The sequence below is a fragment of the Chlamydomonas reinhardtii genome, chromosome 17, assembly GCF_000002595.2.
Source record: "Chlamydomonas reinhardtii strain CC-503 cw92 mt+ chromosome 17, whole genome shotgun sequence".
In the NCBI taxonomy this organism is placed as follows: domain Eukaryota; kingdom Viridiplantae; phylum Chlorophyta; class Chlorophyceae; order Chlamydomonadales; family Chlamydomonadaceae; genus Chlamydomonas; species Chlamydomonas reinhardtii.
The window spans coordinates 7,056,361-7,077,563 of NC_057020.1; the positions used below are offsets into that span (position 1 = coordinate 7,056,361).

A 21,203-nucleotide genomic window follows, 5' to 3' on the forward strand; every position below is an offset into this window, starting at 1 on the left:
GGTAGTTTTCTCAAGGGCCCCAAGTTAACCTATGCTCCGAATCGCTCATTGTGAGCTATGTAGCATCCGTGACATGGCTGCAACATTTATTTGAAGGAAGTATTACCACACTTGCTTTTTGTCAGGGATGCCGTTTAACTTGCGGAGGCATGTCCAATTGGATATTATGAACGGACAATTAGGCTAGCTCATCGGACCAGCTCGTCGGGAGAACCGACCATGCCGGGCTCACCGTTTGGTGCCTTGCTCGAGGTCTGTACTACGGCGTGCATGCTAGTTCTGCCCAAAAGGCATGCCAAAAGTTCTAGCTGGGGACGGGCCCGAGTTACCTCTGAGCCTGGTCCATGCCCGCCGGTCCTCGCAGATTTTGGAGGAGCTGCTGTTGACGCACGATGCTCAACAATATTTCAGTGGCCAGAACGGTGCAGCGGCTCCGGCGGCCCAGGTGCGCTGCCTCCAGGGTTGACCAGATAATTGAGGTCGGTTTGAGCGTGCTTTTGGCTGGCGCAACCAGCAGCGACCACGTACACGCACACGTCCGCTGCTGCTTATACATCGAAAATAATAACATATGGGGCTTAGGACTGGCGCCGCAAGCGACCTCCACAGGCGCTAGGCTCGCCCACCTGCCTGCGGGCTGACCGGCCTGGCCTCCTGCACCCGTGACGGGCCTCTCACGCTGCCATCTACTGCCCGCATTGCCCCATGTCTACAGCACTTGCACCTGGGCGTCATAAGGTTGCGGCTGCTGGCGTCGGGCGGCGGCGCTCAGGATCAGCCTCACGCAGGGGCTGGACCTGCGCCAGCAGAGCCCTACAGCTCGACTGCGGAGGCCCAGGAAGACGTGGAGCGGGTAGGCAATCCTGTGACCTTGTTCTGAACGTTTGGCAAAGGTCTGCATCTGGGGTGGTTGAGATGTGGCGACAGTATTCAAAGTATATACTGCAAATAATCTTTACTGCCGTGCGCCACAGGTGTGGGAGGGCGCAGCGGCCGCCTACCCGGAGGGCCACCCGGGGCGGGCTGCAGCTGGGCGGCTGGCGGAGCAGTTCCGCCGGCTTACCGGCGGCGCGGCAGCAGCAGCAGCAGCAGCAACCACCTCGGCAACGGCGGAACAGGAGCAGAGGCTGCTGGGCCATATGTCCGACGCACAACCGGGGCCGCAGGCGCACGGGTGCGGCGATGGGGCGTGCCAGGCCCAGGCGGCAGCTGGCTCTGGGGACGAGGCCGTGGACGGCCGCGCCGGCAGTTCGGGACCCGGGTTGTGCGCAGGGCTGCCCAACGGCTACGCGCAAGAAGTCTTGGCGGAAGCAGGGCCAACGACAGCAGCGGTCGCGGTGTCAGCAGCGGCGGTAGCTGCGGACGCCGCCGAGGGCAGGCCTTCCGAGCAGGATGCTGGGGCAGACGCGGGGGACATCGCTCAAGCTGCCGGATGTCCAGGGGCGGTGACGGACGCGGCTGGCGCGACCTGTGACTCCGCCGCATTAGCACCGGCGGCAGCAGGGACGGCTGCGGCGAGCACGTCGTTACAAGAAGCCACGGTCCATGCGCGGATGAGCCAGGACGCAGCCGCCGAGGCGGGCTGCACGGGCGGCGGGGCGGCAAGCGACCCGGCGGTTGCCGCGGACAGCCCGGACCCTGGTGCGCCTGCCTGTTCGCCGCCGTGTGGGGACGGAGGCGCCGAGGCAGCTACGCCACGCACAGCCCCGGCCCAAGACCCGGCTGAGGCACGGGCTGAGTCCGAGCCCCAGGCCGAGGCTATGGAGCCTGCAGGCCCGGCTGTTGATTCAGCAGTGGGGAGCGATGCGCAAGGCGAGGCGTGGGCGGCGGGGCAGGAGGTCGAGCAAGCGGCGGGGCAGGAGGCAGACATGCAGTCGCCGTCACTACCGCCCCCAGCAGGTCCACCCCCTGAGCCGCCCCGACCACCAGACCCGCTGGAAACCCTTGCTGCCGAGGGAGCGGCGGAGGGCGTAGCGGCACGAGCCGCAGAGGGGGCCGTGAAGCAGGAGGAGCGTGGAAGCCAAGTGGGAGTGAAGCAAGAGGAGCTCCCACCAGAGGCCGGGGCATGGGAGCCGCCGGCTGCCGCCTTGCCGCCCGGGGCCGCAGATGCTGCATCCACGGCAGCGCCGGTCGCGGCATCCGACACGGCAGCATGTGGGTCGGCTGCGGCGGCTGCGGCGTCAGGCGTGGCGGGGGTGGCGGCTGAGGAGGAGGAGGACTGCGGCGGCGCGGCGGGCGGCAGCGGCAGCGGCATGGACGACCCGTTTTTCATGGGCATGGGCATGGGTCTGGGCATGGGTCTGGGCGGGCGTGACGGCGGGCTGGGCGACGACGACGAGCCCATGGAGCTCATGCCGCCCTACAGCGACGGCGACGGCGAGGGCGACCCGCCGCTCCTGAAGACGGAGCCCGACTCGGAGCCGGAGCGGCGGCAGCTGCAGGGCCAGGCGCTGAAGCAGGAGGAGGTGAAGCGGGAGGAGGTCGGGCAGCAGGCGCTAGGGCAGGGGCCGTCGGACTGGCAGGCGGCCGGCTCCGGTGCCGCGTCAGTGAAGGCGGAGCAGCCATGTGCGCCGCCGGCAGCCCAGCAGCTGCCCTGCTACTCGCAACAAGGACAGCCGCAGCAACAGCAGGGGCAGGGGCAGGGGCCGGACTCGCAGCAGCCGCAGACGCAGCAGCAGATGTGGGAGGCGGAGCAGGCGGTGATGGCGGCGGAGGCGGCGGAGCAGGCGGTCATCGCGGTGCGGCAGGCGGCGGCGCACGAGGCGGCGCTGGCGGCGCAGCTCAGCCACCACCACGCCGCCGCGCCGGCAGCGGCCATGAGCTTCGTGCCGGATCACAACTCCTCCACGCCCCTGGCAGCCGTGGCCTCTACGCCCTCGCACACCAACCACACGCACGGCTCGACGGGCACCGGCACCGGCACAGGCGGCTTGCAGGGGCAGGACTCGGCCACCGACACGGGCGCCACTGCGGCCGCGGCTGCGCAGGGTGCGTAGGGAGCTACACGCTTGGGGAAAGGTGCCGAGGGGGGCGGGCGACGGCGCCTAGTGTGCGCTGTCTTGCTGTGTTGTAGACGGCACCTGCTTGTGGGCATGTTGAGGCAGAACCTATGAACAGGTCAGGAATTTTTGTTGCTGTTTGACCTGCAGGAGGTGAGTCACGGCCAGAGCGGGCACCAAGCGGCGAGGCTGATGGTACTGGTGCGTCGGCACCGCCCCACCAACAACCGCACATCCAACTCCAGAACAACAACCACCAGCAGCAGCAGCAACAGCAGCTGGTGGGCCTAGCTGGTTACCCCCCGCACTTGCAACACCACCACCACCACCATCAGCAGCAACAACAGCAACAGCAGCAGCAAGGCGTGCCTCAGGATATGGTGCCTGTGAGTTCGGGAGCTATGATGATGGCGGTGGGACCCAAACCCGGCCCAGGGCAGGCAGGGGCCTCGCTCCCGCCCGGCATGATTCCAGCCCCGGGCGGGACCCCACAGCTACCGGATGTGGCCCACACAGACACTGGCGGTGCAGGCACAGGTGCGGGCGCTCCCGCAGACCGGGCGCGCATCATCCACCCCACGGGCGGCCCCAAGCTCAAGCTCTCGCCGCAGCCGCAGCCGCACCCGCATGCTGCGCAGCCGCCGCACCTGCAGCCGCAGCTCCCGGGCATGGTGCCGATGGGGCCCGGTGGCATGGGCGGCAAGGTGGGGCTGATGGGGCACATGGCCCCGGGGTCGCACGGCGGCGCCCCGCCACATGGCCACGGGGGCATGTACCCGCTGGCGGGGGGCGCGCAGTCGGGGCCGGGGGCGGCGGGAGCCGGCACGGACCTGGCCGGGGCCCCGGGCGCCGCGGGGGCGGCGGGGACGGGTGCTGGCGGCGGCGGCGTGGCGGCAGTGCCGGGCTTCATCATGCAGCCAGGTGGGCGAGGGGGGGGGCATGTGGGGCGTTAGTGTGCACACTCGCTGTCCTCATGCGGCCAGCAGGTCCCGCAGTGCGCACACATGTGTGTGTGTGTGTGTGTGTGTGGCATGCGGCACCTGTGTTGTGGACGTGCGGCACCTGTGTTGTGGACGTGCGCACACATGTGTGTTGGGGACCTGCGGCACCTGTGTGTTGGGGACGCTCGTGCTGTCTGATGTGCTGATGTGGTATGGCGGGCGAAGTGGTTACCGTGAAACGCGAATACCATGTATGTATGCGTGCGCGCACTGTGCAGGCATGGTGCCGAATGGACTCATGACACACGCCACTGCTGCTGCTGGGCCGCACGGACACATGGGCGGGCCGCAGCAGCAGGCGCTGCGGCCGCCGCCGCCGACAGGTGCCGGAATGCCGCCTCAGCCGCACCAGCCTCAGCCGCCGGGGTCGGGGCCCGCAGCTGGGGCGCCGCACTCGGGCACGCCGCCCGCAAAGCGCGCCAGGGTGGCCCCGGCGGCTCTCAAGGGGGAGCTTGGCGGCGGCACCGACCGCGCGGTGAGGGCATGCGGGGGCGGAGGAGGCGAGGGTGGAGGGGCCGGGTGGGGCACAGGGCTACAGGCAGCTCGGGGACAAGTGGCCTGTCGCGATACTGAAAGGCATGTTGGCCATCAGCTGTGCACGCACCTCGCCGGCTCGGGCCCCATTGACTGTGTCGCAGCTTACCACACCTATTGGAACATGCGCTTTGTCTTGGGCTCGTGGCTAAACCCCACCCCAGTGATCTCACACCACATCGCACCATTCGAATTCCCCTTTCCAGTTACACTTGAAAAACTGACTCATCGTCCTCCAGCCCCTGGTGTTGCTCATGTCCTAACCTCCTGCCATCACCCGTATTCTGCCCATGTAGCCTGCTGGCCGCGCCCCCGCCCCCGCGCCACACCCGGGCGGTGGCTTGGGCCTGGGCCCCGGCTCCCCGCCCGGCGGGCGCTGTGACGTGTGCCGGCGCCTGAAGAAGGGGCGGTGCGGCACTAGCACCAGCAGCCTCAAGTGCGAGTACCGCCGCTTCAACAACCTGCCCTACGCCGACCCCGTCACAGGTGCACCGGGGATATGGGGGTGTGCTGCGTGTGTGTACGTGTGTGTCAGGAGAAGGTCAACACTGTGAGCGTGTGTGTATGTGTGTGGGGCTGTGCCCCACACCACGGGCGAGCAGAGGCAGCCGCATGCGGGCACTTCCCTTTCCCACGCCTCCACGGTTTGACACGGTGCGTGTGGTTGTGCGCCCCTGCAGGCGAGCGGGTGGTCCCGCCCGGCTACCTGGCGTCGGAGTCGTCGGACGAGGACACAGGCACACCCGCGGCGGCGGCTGTGGCGGCGGCGGCGGCGGCCCAGCAGGAGCAGCAGCAGGTGCAAGGGCAGCAGATGCACATGCACATGCACATGCAGCAGCAGATGCAGCAGGGGCAGCCGTTCCCTGGCATGGGGGGCCTGGGGGGCATGGCAATGGGCTCTAGCACGCTTCTAGCGCCCGGCGGGATGGGGCTGGGTGCGGCCGGAGGCGGCGGCGCGTCGGGCATGATGGTGATGGGTCCCGGCGGCGCCGCCGGCCTGCAGCTGTCTGGCAGCGTGGGCAGTGCCGGGGTGGGTGGCCTGATGGGGGCAGGCGGCAGCGGGGTCCCGCAGGGCGACGTTGCGGCGGCTGGCGGGGCCGGAGGGCCGGGGCTGCTCGACCCAGGGTTAGCCATGGGCGGAGCTGGGGGTGGCTCCGGCCTGGTGCCCGTGGGCTCAGTGGGGTTCAGTGCGGGCTCGGGGCCGTCCGGTGCAGCAGGTGCCGCCGGGGCGGGCGGGGCAGCAGCAACAGCGGCTGCCGCAGCGGGAGGCGGCGGCAAGCCCACAGGCGTGCGCAGCAGCGGCCGGCCTGTGATCAAGCCCGGGGCGCGCGCAGCGGCGCGGGAGGCGGCGCAGGCTGCGGCGCAGGCGGCCAACGGCGGTGTGGCTAAGGAGCGCAAGACCACAAAGGCGTCGGGCGGCGGCGCCAAAGCCTCGGCAGGCGGCGGCGGCGGCACCAAGTCCAAGCAGGCTCAGGGCCACAGGAACGGCGCGGCCGCGGCTGCAGGCAACAGCTCGGGATCCGGATCCGGCCGGGCGGCGCAAATGGCAAGCCTGGATTCGGAGGCCGACCTGATGCTGGATCCAGACGAGGAGCTGGCGCTGGCGGCCGCCGCCATCTTCGACACGGACGACGGACCTGGCGACGACCTTGCCCTACTGGCGGATGAGGAGGCCGCAGGAGGCGGAGGGGGCGTGGGCCGGGGCCACCACGTGCCTCGGCCCAGTGCCGGCAGCCTGCTGCTTGACGACGACCTCATGTTTGGCGGCCTGGGGCTGGGGCTGCTGGATGGGCCGCTGGGGCTGGGGCCGGGAGACCTGCCCGGCACTGGCGCGGGCACCGGGGCCGGGGCCATGGCGCCGCCGCCGCAGATGCAGCAGCAGCAGCCCGGAGGCGGTCTGATGGCGCAGGACGGGTTGCAGGGGCAGGGTGTGCAAGGGGCGGTGGCGGGCAAGGGCCGGCCCTCCAACGGCCGGCGGCGCAGCAGCGGCACCACAGACACGGAGGGCGGCAGCGCCAGCGGCCGGGCGGGCAGCAGCACAGGCGGAGGCGGCGGCAGCAGCGCCGGCGGCAGTCGGCCACAAAAGACGGTGGCGCAGGCGCAGCAGCAGCTGCAGGCGGCTCAGGCGGCTCTGTCGGCAGCGCAGGTAAGCCGCCTCGGTAGTAATGGGTACCAGGACGCGGGGGTTAACGTTGAACCAATCCCGTAAGAAAACAGTCGCGCGGGGGACGCGGGGGGGGGCGATGCAGTAGGGGTTCTGACGTGTTCGTGGCCCCAGCCCCGGCGCACTGCTGGGATGACGCCCGGTGGCTGCAGTCATGACGGGGCCTCACACGCATGCAGCGGTGGCCGCCGCTGCGGTGGTGCCGCGCAGCCGCGCCCTGTTCCACTCATTTCAATAGCCTTGCTTGTGCACCCTCCGCGCCCTGCCCCATCTGGCAGCCCCCCTCCCTTTTCCCCTGCACCATACTAAAGCCGCCGCATTCGTTGACAAGCCACCCTGTGCGACCTCCGCCCCCTTGCCTCCGCCCCCTCAGGCCCGACTGGCCGAGCTGGACCGCTCCTGGCGCAGTGCGGAGCAGCAACACGCCGAGCGCAAGAAGCAGGCGGCGGAGGCGCGGGTGAGCAGGCGGCGCTGCAGGGCTGCAAGGGGGGTGGGGTGGGGGATGGAGGGCTGGAGGGGTTGGACGGGAGCTTGTGAGTGACGGCTTGTAGCTTTCCCAGGATTAGGGCAACTAAGCGGCTGTATTGAGCTCTGGCCAACCGGGAATGGGTCTGGACGGCGCGCTCTTGCTGGGCACCGACGTCTTGCGTCATTACCTCACACCCTTCCTTCCGCCCTCCCCTCCCCTGCCCTCCCCTCCCCTCTGCGCCCAGGCCTCCAAGCAGCAGGAGCTGGAGCGGCTGGGCGGCCAGGTGGCGGCGCGCACCGCGGCCATGGAGGCGGCGCGGCTGGCGGCGGCGCAGGCGGCCGAGGCGCGCCAGCAGATGGAGCGGCTGCGGCAGCAGCTGGCGGCGTTGGGGCCGGCGCCGGCAGCAGCAGCCGGCGGCCCGCACCACCACCCCCATCAACAGCAACAGCAGCAGGCCGGCGATGGTGGCGGTGCTGCTGCAGCGGCTGGGGCTGCAGCTGCTACAGCCACGGCACCAGGCAGTAGCATCGCCGGCCCTGCAGGCACGGCTACGGAGGCTAGCTCGGTGGCTGCTGCAGCCAGTGGCGCGGGCGGGGAGGCTGCCGGTGGCGGCACCGGCAGTGGCAACGGAGGGACTGCTGGAGCGGACGGGGCGGTGGGCGGACACGGGCATGCAGCGGGCGGCGCGGCGGGTGTGGCTGTCCACCAGCAGCCGCACCAGCAGCCGCACCAGCAGCCGCACCAGCAGCCGCACCTGCAGCAGTCGCCGCCGCTGCAGCAGTCATCTGCACACGGTTCGTCCACACACACGCCCGCAGGCAGCGGCTCTGACGCAGCGCAGGCGCACCCGGGCGCGCAGCAGCCGCAGGCACAGGCGCAGCAGCAGCAGCAGCAGCCGCAGGCGCAGCAGCAGCAACACCCCCACGCCACCTCCGGCCCCGGCGCTGTCGAGGCGGCTGCCATGCATGCGGCACAGGTCGCGGCCGCGGGCACGTTGCAGCACGCGCATCACCTAATGCAGCTGCAGCAGCTGCAGCAACAACAGCAGCAGCAGCAACACGCGATGCAGCAACACGCCATACAGCATCAGCAGCAACAGCAGGCCTTCCTGCAGCAGCAACAGCAGCAGGCGCAGCAGCAGCAGCAGCACCAACAGCAGCAGCCGCACCTGCAGGCGCAGCAGCAGGCGCAGGCACAGGCGCAGGCACAGCAGCAAGCCCACATGCTTCAATACCAGCAAGCCCTGGCCGCAGCCGCCGCTCATCAACAGCAACAGCAGCAACAGCAGCAGCAGCAGCAGCAGGCGGCACAGCAGCAACAAGCACCCGCGGCGCAGCAAGCGCAAGCACAGGCACAAGCGCAGATGCTGCACTTGCAGCAGCAGCAGCAAGCGCAACAGCAGCAGCAAGCACAACAGCAGGTGCAGGCGCAGGCGCAGCAGCAAGCCCAGGCTCAAGCCCAGGCTCAGGCTCAGGCCCAGTTCTACGCCGCCAAGCATCAGCAGATGATGCTGCAGCTACAGCTCATGCAACAGCAGCAGCAACAGCAGCAGCAGCAGGTGGCGGCTGCGGCCGCATTCATGCGGCCGGGCGCTGTGGCGATGGCGCCCGGCGGGCTGGGTCTGGGTCTGGCGCCCGGGGCTCTGACGGCCATGCAGCAGGCGCAGATGGTGGCGGCGGCCGCAGCAGCCGCAGGCGGCCCCGGTGCAGCCAGCCTGCTCATGCAGCAACAACAGCAGCAGCAACACCAGCAGCAAGCTGCTGCTGCGGCGGCGGCGGCAGCTGGGGCGTCTCACCACTTGATGGGCGGCGGCATGGTGGTGGGGCCAGGCGGTGTGCTGCAGCCGGCAGCTGCGGTGGCCGGAATGGGCGGCGTGGGTGTGGGTGGTGGCGTGCCGGGGGACTCGCAGCACCAGCATATGCAGGCAGTGGCGCCGGGCAGCGCTGGTGTGTGAGGCGCCTGTGGCGGGGCATTCGCCTTGGGGCGTGCGGCATGAGGCAACCGGCGGCCCGTGTGCATGGCTGCATGGCGGGCGGGTGTGCACTGCGCTCCGGAGCACGTGAGCCTCGCCAGAAGCCGCGTGGCTGTGATCGCGGGAGCTCGTACAGTTTTGTCGCTGCGGCGCAGACCGGCCGCGGGGGCCGCACGCTTGACGTGACGTGACGTGGGCGCCCATGAGCTCACAGACCACGCGTGCGCGCGGCCCTGATGAGCTGCGGGCTGGGCATTGCGCGGCGCATGACGTGTTGTGATGACGTGTTGTGATGGCGGGCTGACCGCCGTCCCGTGCCGCTCATGGGCAGTTGTAGGCTGCGGCAGGACACCGTGGCTGCGTTACGCTTGGACGGATTACTGAGTAGCTGACTGAATGGAGAAGACAATCCTATTAAGGTTTGAGACGGATGTGGGACGGACGGACAGGTTGCTTTGCATTGTGTCACGGGCTCGCTTTCGGTTTTTGTCGAGGTGCTGACGCTGTTTGTCGTTGGGTGGATGCATGGGGCATTGGGCAAATGGACGAGCACAGAATTGATTTTTGGAGCATTCTTGGGGCCACTCTGCAAATGCGGCTTCAAGGCAGCGTGGCCAGGGCCATACGTAGTCAGGGGGTGTCACCCCGGTCGACTGATGCACAAAGGCCGATACCGTGAAGGGCTGAGGGCTGAGGGCTCCGCCCAGCCATGCGGCTGTTGCACGGGGTTACGGCATTTCCACTCTTTTACCTAAAAGCTACCTCAGCTGGCTTAGTCATTATGTGTGCTTGGTGTGATCCGGGGTACGGATTGGAATGTGCACGGCGTCCACGGACAAAGGAAGCTCCAAACCATACGAGTTCACCCTGGTGCCTGGCGATTAGCATGTCCTTGGCGCTGTGTCGAAAGCGGGAATGCTGCATGCTAAACCAAGCGCAGGGCGGTTTGTCTCTTTCTCGTGCGTGTTGCTGCGCGTCAAGCGTGGGTGTTGCCACTTTGCCGCTGCAGGCGTGGACTGAAGCTTGGTCATCATGCACGTCCATGCGGGGGGTGGGTGGGAGAGTTGAGGACAGAATGGGTTCTCGATGGGGGTCGCACCAACCCAAGTCCAAGCATGTTGATGGGGGCGCGGTGACGCTTACAAAGCGCTGGTGCGTGTGCCACCCGATTGATGGGCTGGAGCCTCAACAATGAATTAGGAAAGTACGGTAATATAACTGCCCTGCAGACTGCCGCGTTCCTAAACAAAGCGTCAAGGTGTTCGGTCTACGGCTGATGATGGCACAGTGGTAGGGCTAGTGCTGGACACAGCCTGTGTAACCTGCTGTACGGTAACGGCAGGCTTGCCGCTTGCCGCGATTGCTCATTGCGCCGTGCCAGTAGTCAAGCAGCCAGCCACCGCCTGCGCTATGACACATTGACACCCTGGCAGACACATTGACACCGCCTCCGCCGTCATGCCCACCAGCTGGCTGTCCGACTGGAGCAGCAGCACCTCGCCGTCCGGGCCCACCGGCCCAGCGCCTTGAACATCATGGGGCGGCCGCTGGACAGCGCGATCAGCAGCCGCAGCGCGCACAGCTCTCCACGCAGCTCCCCAGCTCGCTCGAACTTCTGCGGGCAGGGCGGGGTTGTGTGTGTGTGTGTGTGTGTGTGTGTGTGTGTGTGTGTGTGTGTGTGTGTGTGTGTGTGTGTGTGTGTGTGTGTGTGTGTGTGTGTGTGTGTGTGTGTGTGTGTGTGTGTGTGTGTGCGTGCGTGCGTGCGTGCGTGCGTGTGGGTGGAGGCTGGAAGCACTTAACGGCGCTGCACTTGCGGGGTGAGCGGCGGAGGGCGGCGGAGCTTCAGCCTTGAGGGCAGTGCGACTCACCATCAGGGGGGGGGGGGGGTACGAACAATAGTTCCAGACCCCACCCTGCAAAACCTCCCGACCCCCCCTGACCGACGACCGACCGTGCCGTACCGTGCCGTACACCCCCTAAACCCCCTCTGTTTTCTTCCAGGATGGTGTCAAACGACTGCTTTCAGCGAGCTCTATTAGCATGTAAACACGGAAAGTTCGTCGGGCGCGTCTTGACACAGCCATGTTGTCGACATGTTGTGAACAACTTGCGGCCGTTCAGTTGCACCCGTGTAAAGCACGCTTACGAGACTTACCTACGCATGGGACATACACATGCGTTTTCCTCCGGCGCACAAGCACCGGTCCGCGACTTGTGGCACGTTCTGGTCAGGCGAGACATGTCGCACCCCAACATCCCAACCCAACATGTGTTGACGGGCGGTAGCCCTTCGTCTTTTGGAAGGCTCCTGACGTTTCCCAGCCGTAAAAAGCATCCATTACATGCTTTGGGCAACGGTCTGGGCTTGCCCGGCTGTCTTGTGAGGCCCAGACGAAAGTTTCCGGCACACCGTGACGAAACCTTGGGGACCGTGGGGACCGACGACCGACCCTGAACTTTGGGTGCGATGGCTACCTGGTCCTGCGCGTCCGGGCGTTTGGCGGCATGGAGCCGCTGTACGACTTCATGGCGGGGCTGGCTGCTGGCCTGCCGCCCGACCTCAATGACCAGCTGCCGCCACGCGCGCCGTCATTTCCGCTGGAGTTCTCGGCGCCGCACCGCATCAAGCCGCAACTGCATGCACCGCGCGCGGAGGGGAGCGCTAGTGTGCCGCCTTTCACTGCAGTGCTGAAGCTTATCGCGGAAATGCGTGATGCGGAGGATGATATTGCAAATGTCCGGGACGTCGCGGGCTGGCCGGACTACTAGTAGAGTCAGGGGAGAGGCCCCCCGAGTAGTGTGTAGAGGCGGCAGCGTAGAGGCGCGGTACTTAGCATCAACGGGCGGCGGGGGGGAGGCAACTCAGCCACCACGCCCAACACAGGCAGCAGCACGGCTTGCCCATGAGTACGGCGGCCAGGACCGGGCGGCCACGGCGGAGCTGGCAACAGGTGGGGACTGCGGCAGCAGCGCGCGGCCCTGCGGCGGCACACGTGGTTGGTCGCATACGCCGCGGAGGGCCTCGGCGCCGTTGGTGGAGCTGCCGAGCTGGGTGTGTGATGGGACAGGGTTTAGGCAGGTTGGCGAGGTCCCGCAGGGTGCAGCTGATTCGTTGGTGGAGCTGGGTGGAGGGAGCAGGCAGGGCCTCGAGAGCGTGAGCATATGCCGCTTGAACCAGTCGAATGTGGCAGACCGGCCTTTACAGCAACTAAACTGCATGTAGGACGACTGACTGGATGTTCGGGCTGAGCGATGCCCCTGTAGCGGCAGCCCTGTCCGTGTGCTGTAAAGGGGCCGCCGGACCAAGCGCACACACACATGGCATGCTGACCGAGCTACCGACCGCGAGACGAGGCCCCACTGGCCGCTGTGGAATCCATACATCAGGTACTTACAGGCACACGTCGCAGGACCCACGCCATGACATGGCGCCTCCCTCCAGAATCCCCAGAGAGTCAAGCCCCAAAGAATACTTAGCTTAGCCAACTGGTCATGAACACGAACGGTCACTGCCGGCCGGGCGGCCAGGCAGTGCTTCCTCGCACGCGTTTTGGCGCGCACGCTCAAACAGCTCACAGTCACAGGGTCACTCAAGTAACACGCGTCACCGCAAAAGAAACATGCGACTACGATGCATTAGACTCTTCAGTCATGGGCCGCGAGGCTCCCTCAGCGTCCCTCACTCTGCTCCTCCAGCCGCCTCTCTCAAGCCACTCATGCAGCAAACGAAAGCAGTACTGGTGCGCCACAACCTAATGTAGCAAGCGAAGGCGTGCGGGAAAACCCACGCCGGCGGGGTGGCGGCATGTGCCACGCTTAAAAACACCCCGCAAGTCCTGGAAACCCGTCCTCGTCACGTAACATGCGTACTCATTACACACGCGGAGTGGACGGCCGGTATCCGTCGACACATATCCATTGTGCGCCTGTACACCGGGATGGGGCGCCTGATGCGCCCCCGTGCCAAGACCTGCCCGCGAGTGAGCGGGTGTCTCCGCGCCGCTTTATACATCAGCGCGGGTGCGCCACTCGTGGGAACCTCAGGGCCGCGGAGCCCACCAGGCACACATCTCCCATAAATTGCCGTCGCTGAATCCTGCTCCTCCTCCTCGCCCCGCTCCTTGACGCAGCCGCTCGGGCAGCCAGCTGCTTAGTTGATCTTGGAGAAGAACTCCAGGGTCTTGACGGGCAGGATGGGCGCGGCGTGGGCGTCCAGGTAGAGCTGCTTCAGGTCGGCCATGAGCGGGTAGCGCGGGTTGGCGCCCGTGCACTGGTCGTCGAAGGCGTCCTCGGCCAGGCTGCGAGCGGATGGGAGAGAGAGGCGGGGCGGGGGTAAGCTGAACTCCTTGCGAGTCCCAACACCAAAGCCAAGTCGCACGACTTACATCACGCCCAGGAGGCATAAATTTACGCACCTCGCCGGACAGCATGTGAATATTGGAGCCGCGTACAGCCGACCCGACCCGACAGTGAGCCCGACCCGACACGGACCCCGTTACTCACGCGTCCACGTTCGCCAGGAAGTCGGCGTCCACCTTGGGGTCGTTGAAGATCTCCTTGATGGTGGGCGGGATGTCCACCTTGGCCTTGAGCTCCTCCACCGCCTCAATCAGCTTGATCACCTTCTCGTCCACCGTGTTGCCGCCCAGGCCCAGCATGTTGGCCAGGTCGGCGTAGTCCTAGTAGGGGGAGATGTGGGGCGTGTGGTGGTGGTGGGTGGAGAAGGGGGTTGGCAACTTGTGGTAACTGGCAATCCCATCGGCGACAGGTGATTCACAGACACGACATGAACATGGTGTGGCATGCGTGCGGCGCCGCACTGCAACGGGCTCTCATCTCCTGCTGCGCCCTCACCTGCTTGGCGGTGGGGTACTCGTACTGCGGGAAGGCGGCCTGCTTGGCGGGCATGTCGGTGGCGTTGTAGCGGATGACGTGGCTGATCAGCGCGGCGTTGGCCAGGCCGTGAGGCACGTGGTAGGCGGCGCCCAGCTTGTGCGCCATGGAGTGGCAGATGCCCAGGAAGGCGTTGGCGAAGGCCATGCCGGCAATCTGGGGACCAGGACAGCAGCATGGGGCAGGTCAGCCGAGTGCGCTTGGGCTATCAACACCGACTAGGTAATGCTTTCCTCCCCGACACGGGGCGGCTGTGCGCCCCACCCCCTCCTTGACACGGGCCGATTGCCACCCCACATCGACGCCCCCGGCGCCTCCTGCCAGCAGCCAGCACACTCACCGTGGCGGCGTAGTGCACCTTCTCACGCGCCAGGTAGTCGTTGGAGCCGTTGGCGTAGGCGCGGGGCAGGTACTTGAACAGCAGGCTGATGGCCTCGCGCGACAGACCCTTGGTGTAGTCTGTGAGGGGGCGGGGGAGGGCGGAGCGTGGCGCGGCCTCAGCACGACATCTTTCCCACACCCTAGCACGAGGCCCACGAATACAGGTGTGTCTTTGCAATGGCCCCCCCTGCCTCCCATCAAACCCAGTCACGCGGCCAACTAGTCACGCACCGGTGGCGCAGATGGACACGTAGCTCTCCAGCGCGTGCGTGAGCGCGTCAATGCCGCCCCAGGCGGTCAGCTTCTTGGGCATGTTGAGCACCAGCTGGGGGTCCACAATGGCCATGCTGGGGGTCAGGGCGTAATCTGTGTGGGGGGAGAGGAGGACAGGGGAGGGAGGGAAGGTGGGGTCAGTGGGTGATGGTTGAGCATGTTGCGCAGCCTACCGGCCCTTTGCCTGGCCGCCCCCTCCCAACGCCGCTTCCCCCCCTTGGAGCTGCCCCTCATCCCCCACGCACCGGCCAGGGGGTACTTGGCGCCCAGGCGCTCGTCGGTGACCACCGAGAAGGGCGTCACCTCCGAGCCGGTGCCACTGGTGGTGGGGATGCACACCATGGTGGCCTTCTTGCCCAGCTCCGGCACCTCGTACACGCGCTTGCGGATGTCCATGAAGCGCATGGCCAGGCCGTCGAAGCGGGTGTCGGGGCACTCGTACATCAGCCACATGATCTGTGAGTGGCAGGAGGGTCGAGGGGAAGGAGGGTAAAGTTGATGTATGCGTGGCCCACTTGGCAAACAGGAGAGCACACCCTTGTTCCCTTAAATAGCCCGCTTCCAGGTCACTGTTGCAAAGCACCGCCAACGCCAGTCCCTGCGCGCATACCTTGGCGGCGTCCATGGGCGAGCCACCACCCAGCGCGATGATGACATCGGGCTTGAACTCCAGGATCTCCTTCAGACCCGCCTCAATGCAGGCCAGGGTCGGGTCGGGGGTCACGTGGTAGAACACCTGCGTGGTGGTGGGGCCGAAGTGTGTGGGGTGAGCCGCCGCAGGGTGGGCAGTCGAGCTGCGCGTGCGAGCGGTTGCTGTTGTGCTGGTCAGAATACTCTCAACTTCCAAAATGGACTGCGCATGGATGCAGAGACGCAATGGGCTCGGTGGGCTCGCCAACGCCGCGCAGCGCATCAGGCGGCGTGTAGAGCGACCGGGGCGGCTGCAGCGGCCGGCCGGAGGCCGAGGTGGGCGGCGCCGGCGCGACCGTGGCCGGCGCGGAGGCAGCAGCCGGTGCGGAGAGAGGCTGCTGCTGCTGCTGCTGCATAGCTTAGCTGCTGTTAAGTTTGTGGCTTGCTAAAGGGTGTATTGCTTAAGGAAGGCTTTTGGCTGAAGGCGGACAGAGCGCAGGGCTAAAGCCGGGGGCAAGGGGCAAGGGGCCGATCGCGAGGTGCGTCACCATCAGCAGCGGGTCGCCGAAAAACCACCCGCCGACCGACCGAAGGGTCGCTAAATGCTTTAGTTCTTCCTATTTGATACGTATTGTGCTAAAAGCCGCGTTTCACCGAGCATACCTGGTGGTGCACGTTAATGCTGTCCAGGATGTGGGTGACCTTGTCGGCGTATCCCATGTCAAAAAGCGGCTTGTCCGTGACAATGAAAGCGCGCGATTTGCCACGCAGATCGGTCAGCGCCACCTCCAGGCAGCCGCCCTTGAAGTAGATCTGCATGTTGTTGGGACAATCAAGGGCCATGTCAACCGCCGATGTTGGCATGTCGCCCGGGACCCCTCATCCACCATCGGGCAAGTCTCCGCCCGAAACGGCAGCCTTGCTCGGCGTCCTATCCGTACCGTATCGTTCAGCCCATCCGCGGCCATTCCCCAAGATTCATGCGAGCACCCGCTCCAGACCGCCCCTGCCACCCGCCCGCGCCCCCAAACCCCCAATGCCGCGCACCTTGGGCGGCACGCGGAACCACAGCATGTTCTCGCGGCGCGCGGTGACGGTCTTGATGTTCAGCAGGTGCTGCGGGCCCACGTTGGTGGACACCGAGGTGGAGCCCCAGGTGCCGCAGCCCAGGGTGAGGGAGGGGTCCAGGTGGAAGTTGTACAGGTCACCAATGGCGCCCTGCGGAGGTTGGGAGGGTTGGGATGAGCGCACATGTGGGGTTGGATTGCAGCGACAGTTGGAAGGCAAAGCCCGCGCACCCGTCGCCCAAACGCCCTGGCTGTGTGCTCGCAGTTACAGCCAGACAGCGTAGTAAGTTTACGCCGCGACCGCTCCTTTGCTCGGCCCCGGGTAGGTACCTGCGAGGCGGGGGTGTTGATGAGGATGCGCACGGTCTTGACCGCGCTCTGGTACTGCTGGATGTGGGCGTTGTTGAGCGGGTTGGTGTACAGCACCGAGGTGTGGCCGGCGCCGCCGTACATGATGAGCTCGCAGGCCATCTTGACGCCGTGGTCGTAGTCGGGCGCCCGGTACATGGCCAGGATGGGGCACAGCTTCTCCTGCAGGGGTGGAGGGTAGGGGTAAGGGGTAAGGGGGCAAGGAAACGCGTCAGACCTGCCGTGGTTGCAATTTGGGCCCTAGCCTTGACCTTCGCCGTACCTATCGCGCCCTCCTCACGCAGTCTGAATGGTCTGCTCCCGCCCAACTCCTCACTCTTTACCACCTAGTAACTCGCGCAACCCTAGCCAGCGCTGCACAGTGCCACCTCCTCTCCTCGGCACGCCCACCGCACCACACACCACACACCGCATTGCCCTGCCCTGCCCCCCCCTCCCCGCACCTGCGACAGCGCCTCCTCGGGGCCGATCTTCTCCACCTCGCCGATGAGCACCTTGGTGCCCTGGGGCACCTGTACTCACACACACACGGACACACACACACACACGAGCCAGTGTTGTTTTCCTAGTGCTCTTTAACACACGAGGCAGGCAAGCAGTGGAAGAGTAAGGCACGGTGCTAGCCCGTACACATGCCAACTTCTTTGGCAGAAAGAGCCACGCCACGAGCTGCTCGTCAGCCATGGTATCGCTAATACTCCTTGTAGGCCGCTTTCCATATCCTCGTGCTTGTTCCAAACCCGACGGGCTCCTATTGCATCTGCCCAGCCTCATCCACCGGCTGCTGCAGCGCCCTCCTCTTCGCTACCTGCCCCCGCCCCACTTGCCTCCCTCCCTTTCGACCCAGCTCCACCCTTTCAGCCCCTCTCCCGCCCAACCCCAAATACGCACCTTGATGCCGAACAGGGCCGCCAGCTTGGGGATGGACTGGCCCACAATGTTGGGGTTCAGCTTGCCGTCCACAACCACACCGGCGCGGACCTGCGAGTGCAGCGAGGGCGTGTGCATCAACAAGCGCGCCAGGTAGTGCGGGCATGCGGGACCTGCCATCTAAGACGTCTCCTCCAGTACCTCAATAGCCACCCGCCTGGGTCAGCCGCTCGCAACGGGCCCGCACCTTCTCCCCGCCGCCCTGTCGCTGTCCCTACCATCTCCATCTCTTCCCAACCCCAGTCCATGCGCTCCGCCCCTTCCACCGCCTCCCTGAACCCTGTTTCCCCCTCCCTGCCTGCCCTCCCAGCTGCCAGCTCTCACCTTGACCTTGTCGTCCTCGGTCAGGAAGTAGGCCCCGCGGCGCACGAACTCGGTGCGCACGGCGTCGTAGGCCTTGGCCACCACCACCACCGACTGCTCCGAGGCGCAGATGACGCCGTTGTCAAAGGTCTTGGACAGCAGGATGGAGGACACGGCCATGGCCACGTCGGCAGTCTCGTCAATCAGGGCCGGGGTGTTGCCGGCGCCCACACCCAGCGACGGGTTGCCGGACGAGTAGGCGGCGCGCACCATGGCCGGGCCACCGGTGGCCAGGATGAGGTTGATCTCAGTCGCCTGCATCAGCGCCTGGGACACCGGCAGCGAGGGCGTCTCCACCCAGCTGATGATGTTGGGCGGCGCGCCGGCGGCCACGGCGGCGTCACGCACGATGCGCGCGGCGGCGATGGTGCTCTTGGCGGCGCGGGGGTGCGGGCACAGCACCAGCGCGTTGCGGGTCTTGAGCGACAGCAGCGACTTGAAGATGGCGGTGGAGGTGGGGTTGGTGGTGGGCACGATACCTGTGCAGGGTGGTGGGGAAGAAAGGAGGGGAATGGAGCCGCAGGTGTGAGCCGGGCTGAGCCCCAGGTAGGGGTAGCTTGATCTGGGCTACGCAGGAGAAGCCCTCCTCCACGGCCCTCCGCCGCGGCAGCAGCCCGCTGTCCACACAAGCCCCCTCGCCCGCTTACCGGCAATGACGCCCACGGGCTCAGCCACCTTCTGGATGCCGCCGGCGGGGTCGTGCTCGATGACGCCGCAGGTCTTAGTGTGCTTGTACTTGTTGTAGATGAACTCGGAGGCGAAGTGGTTCTTCACCACCTGCAGCGAGCAAAACCATAGAGCCGATCGGGGAAGGAGAGGGTGAGAGGGGTAGACATGGACGCAACCTAAGGCAGGTCACGCGCCGAAACCATCATTGCCAGCATCCATTCTCCCACCCACGTGCACTCTTACCCTTTACAGGATCCCCACCGCCGCACCCGCTAACCACTCACCTTGTCCTCAGCCACGCCCATGCGGGTCTCCTCCACGGCCATCTTGGCCAGGGGGATACGGGCGGCGTTGGCGGCCTCGGCGGCGGCGCGGAAGATCTCGTCCACCTGCTCCTGGGTGTAGGTGGAGTACTGCGCCTGGGCGGTCTGGGCGCGCTTCAGCAGCGCCTTCAGCTCCGTCAGCGCCTCATCGGTGGCTGGGGCGCGCTCCTTCTTCACCTCAGCATGGGGGGTGGCCTGCGCGAGATGGGCGCGGCGGGTATGAGATGTGCAGCGGGGGCAGGGCAGTCAGACGCAGGAGGAGGAGTGGTGCCAGGTTGGCAACGTCGGACGTGCAGTCGCCCACCCAACTGATTTGGTCAAAATGCCATGGCCGCGCGACCAATGCTAGTGTTGAGCGGCGAGTGGACATATACTGCAGACTGCGAACCCAAATAATGAGTCACGACGGCAAAGCGTTGCAAGATCATGCGGCATGTGCGAGACCAACAGGCCGGTGACCCTTGCCCCCGCGACTAACTCACCGGGGCAGCGGCAACGGGCGCAGCAGCCTCAGCCTTGGGGCTGGCAGGGGCGGCGCCAGAGGGAGCAGCCTCGCAGACAACGCGTGCAGCAGTCCGGCGACCGGCCACGCGGGGCAGCGGCACAGCAGCACAGGGCTTGGCAGCAGAGGGCACGGCAACCCTCTTGCCAGAGACGAGGCTGGAGGACATCATTCTCGTCCACTAAGCTGCAATCAAGAAAGACAATGCGGGCAATTTACGAGAGAACGCCGAAGGCAGGTTGACGGGCCTCATGCGCGGAGCCAGGGCATGGTGAGGCATAATTGAATGCATATGGATCGCGGTGCAGACATAGAGCAACATCCTTGAGTCGAGCGACTGCATCATGCCTCCCGAACTCACCGAAACAGAGCGCAAACTCGCCAAGGTCTAGGAGGCCTGCGTGCAGAGTGTAGAGGGCGCTAAATGCGCGTCCCGGAAGCGTTCACAGCAGGTGACAAAGCACAAGTTCGCAATCGACTGACCGCTTTCGGAACGCAGATGTTGCAGCGAGAGTTAGTCGTAGTAAGCTTTGTTTGAACAATAATTGCAGTGTGATTACGCGGTTCCGTAAGATTGCCGCGTTAATGGGTTTCTAAAGTGGAAGCCGTCGACAGCGCGTTTTGATGCCCACCCACCCCCCATCCGCACTGCCATGCCGAGTGTACTGCCCATTCCTGCTCCGTCACTGCGGACGACGGCTTATGCCATGTACTAATTCGTATTAGTTCCTGCAGGATTGGTCCTATGCAAGTGGGCGGCTGTCGCTACTACGCAACTCAGCCTGCGACAGTGCAATGGCCACGCCGACATGCTATTTATTGTATAACTTAGTGCACTTCTTGCATCCTTAGAATTTATATGCTGCGCCGCAGCTGGCGTCAGGTCCGGTTGCCACGATTCGAGGTTACGTTAATAGCGCGCTTTGTTCTCGGCTCTGGCCAGGCGGACGCTTGCATCGGCGTCTTGCCCGAATGCAACCGGCATACTTATGCCGACGACCGCAGCAGTACGGGTGGTCATCCAAAAAGCTAGTCCGTAACGCTCCCGGGGTTCTGGCAGATGCAGGGTTTGTTACGGGTTCGCGTGCGGGCGCTACGGGACCTTCGCAACGCCCGTTTTCATCTTTTTGCGCCAATCCAACTCACCCGCATAGCCCTCCTTCACTTTCCTGCCCTCACCGGATGAGATGGCCCTCCAGCAGCATCGCCACGTCGCTGCCACTGGCGGCAGGCGCAGCACCTGGCGCTGGAAGGCCCCGCGGGCAGGCGCGGCAGGCTGAACTCCAGCCGCACCGTCAGCCCCCCGCAGCCGCCAGCAGCAGCAACAGAAGCACCGGGTGCTGCGGCTGCCGCGGGCGAGGCGCTGACGCACAGGCGGTACTCGCAGCCGCCGAACTCATACGCCGACTCCTCGAACGACTGGCGCAGCGGCGGCCGTGGGCGGGTGGGCGAGGGGAGGGGCGGGCAGCAGCCGTGGACGGGAGGGCTTGGAAAAGCCCCTGGCGCAACACCCCACCGCACCCAGCAGTACGAACATCCCCTGCCCCTGCATGTGCTCGTGTCGCGAGTCGCGACCTGTTGCGGGCATACCGTGCGCACTCCAGGGGCGGGTAGGCAGTGGGAGCATGCCGGCAACGTAACGCTCGTAACATGTGTTAAACAAA

The 21,203-nt window shown here is 66.1% G+C and overlaps 3 protein-coding genes across 3 annotated transcripts; 1 reads left to right on the forward strand and 2 right to left on the reverse strand.

Annotated features, from left to right (window-relative positions):
* Positions 1 to 45: 45 nt before the first annotated feature.
* CHLRE_17g746947v5 (uncharacterized protein) lies at positions 46 to 10,472 on the forward strand. Its single transcript, XM_043072771.1, has 10 exons — positions 46 to 252; positions 365 to 445; positions 716 to 853; positions 975 to 2,988; positions 3,150 to 3,920; positions 4,219 to 4,475; positions 4,831 to 5,020; positions 5,215 to 6,680; positions 7,072 to 7,155; positions 7,412 to 10,472. Exons 1-10 carry the CDS (start codon positions 220 to 222, stop codon positions 9,119 to 9,121), a joined length of 6,744 nt encoding a protein of 2,247 aa, XP_042915230.1. The 5' UTR covers positions 46 to 219; the 3' UTR covers positions 9,122 to 10,472.
* A 1,854-nt stretch (positions 10,473 to 12,326) lies between these two features.
* Positions 12,327 to 20,115, reverse strand: CHLRE_17g746997v5 (uncharacterized protein). Its single transcript, XM_043072772.1, has 18 exons — positions 20,023 to 20,115; positions 19,901 to 19,936; positions 19,520 to 19,725; positions 18,999 to 19,232; positions 18,693 to 18,822; positions 18,007 to 18,524; positions 17,644 to 17,733; positions 17,196 to 17,264; positions 16,714 to 16,914; positions 16,364 to 16,534; positions 15,980 to 16,129; positions 15,297 to 15,422; positions 14,932 to 15,142; positions 14,645 to 14,779; positions 14,373 to 14,491; positions 13,994 to 14,188; positions 13,643 to 13,818; positions 12,327 to 13,437 (listed from the first exon to the last, which is right to left on the reverse strand). Exons 3-18 carry the CDS (start codon positions 19,709 to 19,711, stop codon positions 13,290 to 13,292), a joined length of 2,865 nt encoding a protein of 954 aa, XP_042915231.1. The 5' UTR covers positions 19,712 to 19,725; positions 19,901 to 19,936; positions 20,023 to 20,115; the 3' UTR covers positions 12,327 to 13,289.
* A 134-nt stretch (positions 20,116 to 20,249) lies between these two features.
* Positions 20,250 to 21,175, reverse strand: CHLRE_17g747047v5 (uncharacterized protein). The gene is made up of 2 exons (XM_043072773.1): positions 21,056 to 21,175; positions 20,250 to 20,958 (listed from the first exon to the last, which is right to left on the reverse strand). Exons 1-2 carry the CDS (start codon positions 21,125 to 21,127, stop codon positions 20,701 to 20,703), a joined length of 330 nt encoding a protein of 109 aa, XP_042915232.1. The 5' UTR covers positions 21,128 to 21,175; the 3' UTR covers positions 20,250 to 20,700.
* Between the last annotated feature and the right edge of the window lie 28 nt (positions 21,176 to 21,203).

Excerpts from the sequence above, each read along its gene's own strand:
- CHLRE_17g746947v5 (XM_043072771.1), top strand. The coding sequence starts at position 220 with ATGCCGGGCTCACCGTTTGGTGCCTTGCTCGAG. Across the intron at positions 2,989-3,149 it reads TGCGGCCGCGGCTGCGCAGG|GAGGTGAGTCACGGCCAGAG; the intron begins GTGCGTAGGGAG and ends TTTGACCTGCAG. Across the intron at positions 4,476-4,830 it reads GCGGCGGCACCGACCGCGCG|CCTGCTGGCCGCGCCCCCGC; the intron begins GTGAGGGCATGC and ends CTGCCCATGTAG.
- CHLRE_17g746997v5 (XM_043072772.1), bottom strand. The coding sequence starts at position 19,711 with ATGATGTCCTCCAGCCTCGTCTCTGGCAAGAGGGTTGCCGTGCCCTCT. Across the intron at positions 14,780-14,931 it reads CGCCAAGTACCCCCTGGCCG|ATTACGCCCTGACCCCCAGC; the intron begins GTGCGTGGGGGA and ends CCCCCCACACAG. Across the intron at positions 13,438-13,642 it reads TTCCTGGCGAACGTGGACGC|CCTGGCCGAGGACGCCTTCG; the intron begins GTGAGTAACGGG and ends ATCCGCTCGCAG.
- CHLRE_17g747047v5 (XM_043072773.1), bottom strand. The coding sequence starts at position 21,127 with ATGCCCGCAACAGGTCGCGACTCGCGACACGAGCACATGCAGGGGCAG. Across the intron at positions 20,959-21,055 it reads TGTTCGTACTGCTGGGTGCG|TCGTTCGAGGAGTCGGCGTA; the intron begins GTGGGGTGTTGC and ends CCGCTGCGCCAG.